We start from the raw sequence: 10,566 nt of genomic DNA, 5'->3' as shown, positions 1-10,566 counted from the left end.
ATTTGCTGAATTCTACATATTAGCAAAACATGTTAAATTGTTTTCTTGGCTCTTTATTAATTTTTTGTGTCTTTGTGTCTATGTATAGTAGAAAGTGTGTGTATATACATACAGTCTTATGCTTAAGTTTGGGCTCCAATGGCCAAATGAGACGTTTTGTCCTTTTCTTTAATTGAAAGGAAACACAGTCACTGTAGCTAATCAAAATGAACACAATATTGTCAGCAATATTGTCAGCTCACACAGCTCTGTCTTTCATTACATTAAAAAAAATAAGTGTGGCCTATGCAAACTTTAGGAAATTGAGTTAGGACTTAGTAAGTTTGGACCTTGCACTCCTCCTTTGCTAATTGGACCATGCCAAAGCTTATGATCATTTCAGAGAAGACTGTAAGAGAAGGGGGAGAACTCAAATGGGCTTGGGTTTGGGTGGCTTCTGCTCCACCTTCTGATAAGTGGAGCCAGGAACAGGGTTCAAAGGGAGGTGACAGAGTGGTAGAGGGTTGCACAACCTTGCCATAGACACATGAACAAGGAAGAGATGGAATTTATTGAGGGTTAGATTAGAGAGGAGGGGCTTCAGGCTTGTTCTTTCTCCCAAAATGTAGCTATTATATGACTTGAAAGAAGTCACAACACTTCTTGTAGCAGCTAAAGGTTTCCATGTTCTCATAGTGGGACATTTGTCCCACTCTCTGCTGCAGAAGGCCTCCACTTCAGAGATATCATTTTGCTTACACAGCTTGTTTAAGGTCTATCCACAAATGTTTTTTGATGTTTAGGTCAGGGGACTATGAGGGCCAGTCCACAAGCTTCAGTTTCTATCTGTTTATGTAGTCCATAGTGAATTTGAGGTATGTTTTGGATCACTGTCCTGTTACAGAAGCCATCAGCTCTAGCCTTTTCACAGATTACAAGATTCAAGAGTTTTATTGTCATATGCAATAAAACTTACATTAATATATATTAATGGTATTTAGCTGACGCTCTTATCCAGAGCGACTTACAAGATTACTCATATTATAGAGGTGGGCCAGTGTAGTGTTAGGAGTCTTGCCCAAGGACTCCTATTGGTGTAGCACAGCATAGTCACCCAGACCAGGAATCGAACCACAGTCTCTCACATGATGTGGTAGCTCACTGGCAGGTAGTGGTGTTATTTGTTGTGCCACACCAACCACACAGATGGTTGGACATTTGCATCCATGGTATGCTGATATTTTGTGGAAGCCATTCTTCACTAAGGTCATGCAATATTGACAATGCCACTGGCAGCAACACAACTCCAGAGCATGACGGATCAACCCCCAATGCTTCACAGTTGGCAAGGTGCTCTTTTCATGAAATGCAGTTCCCTTTGTTCTCCAAATGTACCGTGCTGATCGTGCTGAAGACCTCCATTGTGACTTTATCAGATCACATCAACAACAGAGCAACTATTTCTCCTAAACTTTGCCTAAACTTTCACATAAGACTGTATATACTCATACACTCTAAGCAAAAGGGTTTGACTCTTTCTGGAAACCTTTGTGGTGCTACATAGGACCATCTACAGAAGGTTTTCCATCTATGCAAAGAACCATTTAACCAGACAAAGAACTGTTAAACTGAGTTGCCTGGTTTCAATGTGTAAAGAATCATTTCCTTTACCACAGAACCCTTGTAGAACCCTTTTTAAGAGTGCAGTCCTCATCAGTAAAGCTGAACTCAGTCGTTCCCCTTCCTACTAACAAAAACAGCAGATAGGCCTAATTTTCTAGGTCTACCTGTAATTCTAACTAGGTAACTCAATAGGGTGCCCAGTGAATTATTAATATGGCCCGTCATTTAGACAGTGCACTTCCATATCACTCGACTGCTGTGGGTTTTGTGGACGCGTGCAACCCGAGAGGCCGTCTGTTTGGTGCAGCCCACCACGCTTCGCCTAGCTTATGACGCCCAACTCTTTAGGATACAGAACTGAGGCTTTACAGGGAAAAAAGTCAGCAACCGACTGGCTATTGAGGCGTGAACCTCATGGAGAGCATCTTTGGCATGCTAGCAGGTCTACTAATTTATTTATGCCCAGTTAAGCCTAGAGCAGAGCCACTGCAATTGAGATAGGTTTGGATTTCAGTAGGATTACAATGGGAACCTATCCTGTTGCATTCCCTTGTACCTTTGCCTCATTTCATTTGCATATTGAATTAAGTAGTTTAGACAGCCTAATAATTAGTATATGACCCCTTCTACTGCTTTGATCAACAACTATCTATCTATCTGTCTGTCTTGTCTATCTAGCTATCTATATTTCCCCACTATACCCACTATTGGTTATTGTAGCTAAAAACTTAAAAACCCTCCATTTTGCTGTTTTTCACTGTTTGACACATTACAATAAGGACAAAAGTATTGGGACACCTGCTCGTTTATTGTTTCTTCTGAAATCGAGGGTATTTGTTGGAGTAACTGTCTCTACTGTCCAAGTAAGGCTTTCTACTAGATTGTAGGAAATTGCTGCTGAGGATTTGATTGCAGTGTTAGTGAGGTCAGGATGTTGAATGATCACCACTCCACCTCATCCCCAACTCCCCAACTCATTCCAAAAGTATTGGATGGAGCACCATCCATCATTCCAGAGAACACATTTCTACTGCTCCACTACCCCTGTAGCCCATGCCTGGCATTAGACTTGGTGCCAATAGGTTTATGTTTATCTGCTCCAGCTTCTATCGGCAGCATTTCTCTACAGGGACTAGACAAGCTGTGTGTATGCATCTGCACATCTGTATCAACAATGGGTGCAACTTAAAGCAGCATTCATTAGAAGGGGTGTCCACAAACATTTGGACATATAGTGTACTTGCTCCACTGACCAGAAGGCCACACATTAAAGTCTCTTAACAGACATGAATTCTGACAGATGTGGCTGAACTTAGTGATTTGTGACTTCCAGGCCTGGGGATAGGACACATTACACCTTACATCTACCCATATGAAAACAAACCACCAGCATTTTAATGAGACCTATTTTTTGTTTGCCACTCTGCTAATTACAAAGAGATACAGTTACATACAATGGCCACCTGAAAGGTCACTCTCAGATTCACACCTTCAAACATCTCTTTTGCAGCCTGGTAAAGGTAAAGGTCCCGTACTGGAACGAACTGACCAGCTGACCTTACAGTGCCACCTTGTGGATTCGAATCCATTTTTAGCTTGGTAGGTTTTCTGTAGAAGGTAGAAAGTAGAAGGATCTGTGGCTATAAAAGTTAAGACATATATAAAAGGTTGAGACATAAATAAACATAAACTAATGTATTTACACATTACATTTAATACACATGTGTATTAAAGATGAGTTTATTATGCATATTGGATCTCCTTGTATCTCCAAAATTGTTTTTTTTTTACTGGAGAAAGAAACAACCCTCTGAACTTCCAATGGACGTCAATGATAAAGTTAAATGATTTTATTTAAGTCAATTTGTAGCATTTCTATTAGTCCTTTCATTATAAAATTTGTACCAAATAAAGGAAGACTGCCAGATTCAAAATATGCAAAAAGGTCAAAATGTCAAAAATGGAGATACAAGGTTCTATATTATTATGCATAGCAAATATAAAATGTGTACATGTTAAAGTTGAGAAATTGGGATCAATGGAAAAATGTCAAATGGAAAAAAACGTTTATTGTGTGTAGATTGAGTTTCAATCAAAGACATTGATCCATACTGTCTACCCCAGGTTTGACAGAAAACCCCGAACCTACTTTCAAATCATAATATCAGTCAAATATTTGACTTTTTCATAAAAATAATCACTGTGATTCATTAATAGCTGTCTTAGAGAGTGGCTGTGATTTCATATTTCTTTGGAATATAGCTATCTTTAAGAATAAAGGTAGTAAAGAATGCTAAGCTTCATCGCTGTCACTTCCTTTGTGTATGTTACTTCTGTTGAATGGCACCTGATGGAACCCAGATGAGAGCAACATTCGCTCTATGCAGCATATCGCTGCTGTCCAATAAAAAACAGGTCTCTCAATTCTGTCCATTTTTAGTTTTCTCCATTGTTTAAACCCTGTAGCTGCTTTGTAATGGATGAATGGACCAATAGAAATGCTCTAAATGACTTATTTTACATTGACCTCTATTCAAACTTAAGAAACTTTTGGCTTGTTCTGTAAAGTCACCATGTTGGAGATACCTGTTTTTCATTGGACAGCAATGATATTCACACACATGTAATAATCTGTTAAACCGTGTCAACACAGTGTGGAAGGGACTGTTGTCCAGTATTAAAAAACTAGAGCATTTTAAAGTGCAAGTGCAAAAAACCCTTATGTCTGTGAATATTCCCCCTCCCCATCTATGCATCTATTCCTGTATATGTTTACTATATATGTGTATAGTAAGTATAAGTAATAAGCTCTATTGGCCCTGCTTCAGTGTGGTGGTCTGGGTGCAGCTCTATGCTAGAAAAACCCATCAGCATCTTCCAGCTGCTGAAATGTTGAGTCATTCTCCAGCTCTGGAGAGTCAGTCAGTCTCCTATCTGCTGAATCTCCCAAACTGCTGCCCACATGGGGTTCTTTGGATGTGGGTGGGAGGTGGGGATCTTCAGGAGCATCGTCATGAACCTCAGCCCCCACTGGAGCAGCTCCACGAGGCCGTGCAGACTTAGCTCTCAGTCTGGTCCGCAGCTCCTCCTCCCGTACCTACACACAGAGATATGGTGGTTTACAGGGATGTACATTTAACCCCCAAAGGTAATCAGAGTGTAGAAGTAAACTGTCAGCTATGCTACATGGACAAAAGTATTGGGACACCTGCTCATTCAGTGTTTCCTCTGAAGTCAAGGGCATTAAAAAGAGTTTATCCAGCCTTTTCTGGGGTAACTGTCTCTATTGTCCAGGGAAGGATTTCACCTATATTTTGGAGCATTGCTGTGAGGATTTGATTGCCTTTGATTGCATTACACTGCAGGACCAATCTGTGCCACCCTACTTTTGTGTTACCCTTGCTATAACAGATCTGAGTCACAGCATTAGCTAATTATTAAGCACTATGCAGTCCAGGGGGGTTGCAGGTCTGGAGTTAGGAAACACACTTCTGTAGTTGATGTTTGATGAGCATTGAGGGAACTGGTATTTGAGAAGCAGATGTTCTGGGGAAACAGTGGTATTGGAAACCTTTCTATACCTTTCTTCTCTCCTCCACTTGTCTCATCTTCTCTTCGATGTCTTCCTTTCTCCTGACCTCTTGTTCTTTACGAACCTTCAGTGACTCTAGACGAGGTGGCGGCCTCCTTTTTGGACTCCCTGCATCATCCAGCTGTAGGTAACATAAACATGACACAGTCTTGCGATCTGACTTCAAAACATCAAAGCAACTGATGGTGGCAGATATCGTGACTGCACCACATCGCAATGCTCACCATGATGTTGTAGGCCTCCCCACTGACTGCTACTTTAGGATGGGCTGGGATGATCCCCTGATTTAGCAGCTCCTCTAGAATTGCGCTGGACTCTGGCCTCTGGCTCTCCTGGGCCAGTCCTGGACTTTGAGCTAAGGTTACACACATGAAGAGTTGGTCTCTACAGGGGGTTTCTTCTAGTTATGTAGTTACAAATTGTTCATGAAACAGCAGAGTGAGAAATGAAAGCAGACATGTTTATCAGACGTTCCTCAAAGACATCAAGAACGTCTGTCAACTGATTCCACTGAACTGCTTTAGATAAAAGAATGGTCAGAGTTTACCCAAGAACTACAAAGAAAGTATGCCACCTAGTGGACTCGACGCACACCTACATTTTACTACATTTACTGGACTCTCATGGTTAAAGGTAAAGTACTGCACTTCCTGCCCTCATCTTCCTCACTAATTCACTGTACTCTTTCTTCTCACCTTCCTCAAAAGCTCGCAATTACTTCTTCCCATGAGTGATGTACAGTGCCAGTCAAACAGTACCAGTTTGGACACACCTGGTTAGTTGGTTGGTGCTGATCATCATCTGAAAAACATCAGCTCCAAATGCTGGGGCTGACCATATTTTTGCTTTCATAAAAGAGGACACTGGGTATCCCCAGTAGGTATCCCCCATGGCTGGGGGGGTCTAAAGTAAGATGAAGTTGTAGGTTGAACTGATAGGAGATATTTTGGTCATTTAGGCTATTGAGGCTGTTTATTGGTCTGTTGCTGAATGAGGGAGTGTGTATGTGTTAATGTACAGAAACCTACTGTAGCTGCATGGTTTCAAAAGTATATCCACCCACACACATACACACACTGCCACGGTCCTACAACCTAAGCCTACTTGAAACCCCCAAAGCATGACATCTTAACTATGGTGGATACCCGTGTGTCCTATTTTTTTGGAAAATAAATAAATAAAAATAATATCACCCTAACATTTGGACCAAATGTTCATATGATGATCATAAAAACGCATTTAACCAGGTGTTTCCAGATGTTTTACTGGTACTATAGGCAGAATACATCTTTAATAAATGCTGTGTATTATATTTCTTTATCTTTATATTAAAATGAGTCTGAAATATTTAAATGTGAGAAATATATAGAAGAAACTAGGGAGGGGCACATACTTTTTCACAGCACTGTATAATAAATAATGTTTTTCTTCATAATGCAACATCACGTAAAGGCCGCTCAGGGCCACATCTGAGGTCCATGACTGACAGCCTCTTACCCATTTATCATTATTTTTTATTTATGATATTATGACCTTATCTTATCCTCTTACCTCTCAACGGTGGGAGTATCCTGGGGACTGTCCCGGGTAGGCCAGTCTCTCCGGCCTCCAGCCCCAGTCCACTGTCCGTGGTCTTCTTGGACACGGCGGAGTCACCACGAGCTCCTCCATGACCCCCTATAACCTGAGATGATCACAAACCAGGAGTCCAGGAGCTTGAATATTAATAAGGTCTCTTATGCAAAACAAGGGGTCAGTAGCTTACCTCATTCTCCTCCAGGCTGCCCGGTTTGACGGGCTCGACTACCGTGATTTTGGAGCTCCCACAGCCCATGTTCACTCCTTTAATGGTGAAGCTGAGGTGTTTCTGCAGCTGCTATCCACAGACTGGTCGTTCACAGGTTTTAAGGAAGTGCTGCATTCCTAGACACCACCCTGGCAGGACCCCGTGAAGCACGTCTCCATGGACTCTCTCCGTTGCTAAGGCTCGTTGCTACAATAAATCTGACCCGCGTTATTTTCCCCACCTGTATTCCGGCAAGCCCCGCCTCCTGCGCTGGGATTGGCTAAGAAGTCATACTCACGAGCGCTCTGTCCTAGCTGCGCACTACAGTCTCCTGGACGCGCGTGCTTCCCTCAGCCCCAACCTCAGAAGCAGCATTCAGGTTTATGTAGGACTACATCATACATCCACTCACTGGGAACTTCAGAACACTATACTGGGCATACTGGGAATACTGGGTAGGAGCCCCAGTTCTTTGGGATCTGGAATGCACCTCATCAGCAACAATAGTAAAATACTCTGTGGCATTTAAGCAGTGACTGTTTAAGGGGTTGGGCAGGTTGGGTCCATGGATTCGTGCTGTTGACGCCACACTCTGACCCTACCATCTGCGCGCCTCCATCAGACCAGGCTTCGTTCTGCCATTCTTCAACTGTCCAGTTTTGGTGACCCTGTGCCCACTGCAGCCTCAGCTTTGTGTTCTTGGCTGACAGGAGTGAAACCCGATGTGGTCTTCTGCTGTTGTGTCCCATTCGCCTCAATGTTGGACGTGGTGTTGAGCATTCTGGGAGCTTTTCTGCTTACCACAATTAAACAGAGTGGTTCCCTGAGGTACTGTAGCCTTTCTATCAGCTCCAACCATGTCTGGTCATTCTCTGTTGACCTCTCTCATCAACAAGGTGTTTCTGTCTAGCTCCAACAATCATACCACGCTCAGAATCACAGCTCTCATTTTCTCTCTGTTCTGATGGTTGATGTGCTGTTCTGTATCTGCATGACTGGTTTTGCATTGCTGCCACATGATTGGCTGATTAGATAATTGCTCGAATAAATATGTGAACGTGTATGGGGCAGTGGTGGCTCAGCGGTTAGAGCGGCAGGCTATCGATAACAGGGTTGTGGGTTCGATTCCCGGGTTCGGCAAACCGCCACTGTTGGGCCCTTGAGCAAGGCCCTTTACCCTCTCTGCTCCCCGTGCGCTGGAGTTGGCTGCCCACCGCTGTGTGTGTGTGTGTGTGTGTTCACTACCAGATGGGTTAAATGCGGAGGACACATTTTGCTGTACAGTGACAAATACGTGCACCTTTATATGAAATACAATTTAAATGATTCATTATTAGGATGGAACACTAATCTATTACTCCTATTTATTATTATTATTATTATTATTATTATTTTCTTTTTAAAATATGATTAAAAATAATACTAATCTATTAATCTTATTTATTTTTATATTATTATTATTATTATTATTAATAATAATAATAATACAAAATGATATACCCATATTACCCTATCATGTAAACTTGAGGGGGTAAGATGAGCCACCGGCTGAACTTACCCTCAAGGACTCAGGCTCATTTTGCCCAACAGCCATCACTTTGGGAAAAACACTTAGTCTAGCATCCCAGAGTTACACTTCTGCTAATTCCCTCACCTCTTTTAACACACTGCCAGTTCATCAACATATCTGATTTAACTACAACTCAGATAAATGACTTTTGATATGGGACTGATTATACCTGATAAGTTGGGGGGGGGGGGGGAGCCTTTGATAGGCAAACAGCAAGATGAAAATGGATCATATAAACTAGATTTAGGGTTACATGACAAGAACAGAGTATGGTTGCCCAGATTCAGGTGGTGGGTCAGCTTACCTACTAACTCATCCTACCTCACTCTCCCATATGCGACCGCAGACGCAGTCAGTGTCTTAATCCCGAATCACAGCACAGGAGGTGGGGTTTGTCAGAATAGGGGTGTGAAAAAAAAACATGACCCTGCTGTAGTGTAGGTTGTTGCGGTGCTAAGATGACACCAGCAAAACAAGATCCTTACTCAAATACTTGATTTGTTACTAGATATTCTTTGGGATGAGCTCAGGTTTTACTGATATTGAATAATTATACTTCCCCAGGCACTTTACTCATGTTTTTACTAAAGGGGAATTCCACAGATTTTCCTAAAATTCTCCATAATATAATATTTCAGATGTAAACAAAGTCATGCTGGTGCAAAATGGTGCATTGTAGAGATAATATGTCAAGCCAGATTTCCTCACAATAGGGGAGCCACTGGTGATATGTTGTGATACCTACAACCCAACTGTAGGTAGCCAATTTCCTTACTGTCCCAAATGATCAGTGAACCTACATTGCCTCTACCATTAATGCATTTGAAAAGATTTGTTTGGACTAAAACCTCATCACAAACCTATTTCTGTAACATAAGGGTTAAGGCAGGCTGCATCCGCAGAGGGACTTTATTAAGGCTACAGCAATATTCCTTGTCAGTAAAAGCAGAGGTCAGGAAACAGGCAGGCAGGTTATAACGCCGGCAAATCCATAATCCAGGTCACAGAACTAAGCAGAGGGCCAAAACCAGACTGACTAACAAAGCACCACAACCACATCAAGGATTGGTAATGAAACAGCAAGTCCTAATCAGTCCAAATATGAACAGCACCTGTGTGCGGCAGATGAGCCTCAGGTGAAGGGCAGAGATTAGCCCTTGCACATTGGTGCGCATGGCCTATGCGTGAGCTCCTCACTGAGGCCAGCAGAGGAAGACATTACAATTGTAAACCACTGTCTCAGGCGTTGTCTGCCTGTGTGCTGGAGATGGGCCTCAGGTGAAGGGTAGAGCCTAGCCTATGCACATTGGAGCACAAGACCTGTGCATCTTTTAGAGGTTTTGTAGAAATGGGTTTATGTGTGGATGAGTATATGGAATAGAGATCAAGGTGACCACATAAAAGGACTGCTTGATACTTGATACTGTCAACATCACACATACAGACATGTTGTTTCTCACTATATATATTACTGGTAGGTATATTGAACCTTAATTATTTTCCTCCCACAGAAGTAGAAGATCCCCACCCCCCCACTAGTTAGCCGAGGGCCCTTCGACTACTATAAGAAAGGAAGCTGTATTGACCTCTCATCAACAAGGCATTCCTGTCTAGCTCCAACAATCATGCTATGTCCAAAATTACTGAGCTCTCATTTCCAGCCTATTCTGATGGTTTATGTGCTGGCCCAATATATGCATGATTGCTGCCACATGATTGGATAGTTAGATTGGCTACTAGTTAAATGGCTTCTATGAAAAAAAAAAATCGAGGTACTGTCGAAATGAGTACCCAGTAACCCTAATACAACAATTTGCCAGCAACACCCTGTTCCTAGAACCTATGTAAACTATGCAAAACCTGTGGAGAAGATCAAGAGAAGTGCAAATAAAATGAAAGCTTTAATAGATATTAATGCTTTATGAAGTGCTCTCATGGGTCTTCAGCTGGTGGGTCTTCAGCTGACCTTTGATGATAGCAAATGATTCTGCTGTTCTGACACTCCACTACTTTGGT

The 10,566-nt window shown here is 42.2% G+C and overlaps 1 protein-coding gene across 1 annotated transcript; it reads right to left on the bottom strand.

Annotated features, from left to right (window-relative positions):
• Positions 1–3,367: 3,367 nt before the first annotated feature.
• On the bottom strand, positions 3,368–7,129 carry stmnd1 (stathmin domain containing 1). Its single transcript, XM_072674885.1, has 5 exons — positions 6,960–7,129; positions 6,746–6,878; positions 5,419–5,549; positions 5,184–5,315; positions 3,368–4,699 (listed from the first exon to the last, which is right to left on the bottom strand). Exons 1-5 carry the CDS (start codon positions 7,026–7,028, stop codon positions 4,457–4,459), a joined length of 708 nt encoding a protein of 235 aa, XP_072530986.1. The 5' UTR covers positions 7,029–7,129; the 3' UTR covers positions 3,368–4,456.
• Positions 7,130–10,566: the final 3,437 nt, after the last annotated feature.

Source organism: Salminus brasiliensis, chromosome 3, assembly GCF_030463535.1.
Source record: "Salminus brasiliensis chromosome 3, fSalBra1.hap2, whole genome shotgun sequence".
Classification (NCBI taxonomy): Eukaryota; Metazoa; Chordata; class Actinopteri; order Characiformes; family Bryconidae; genus Salminus; species Salminus brasiliensis.
Note: the sequence above shows the minus strand (reverse complement) of the source record. Positions and strands in the feature narration are given on the sequence as shown.

Excerpts from the sequence above, each read along its gene's own strand:
- stmnd1 (XM_072674885.1), bottom strand. The coding sequence starts at position 7,028 with ATGGGCTGTGGGAGCTCCAAAATCACGGTAGTCGAGCCCGTCAAACCG. Across the intron at positions 5,550-6,745 it reads GATACTCCCACCGTTGAGAG|CTCAAAGTCCAGGACTGGCC; the intron begins GTAAGAGGATAA and ends GTGTAACCTTAG. Across the intron at positions 4,700-5,183 it reads AAGTGGAGGAGAGAAGAAAG|GTACGGGAGGAGGAGCTGCG; the intron begins GTATAGAAAGGT and ends CTCTGTGTGTAG.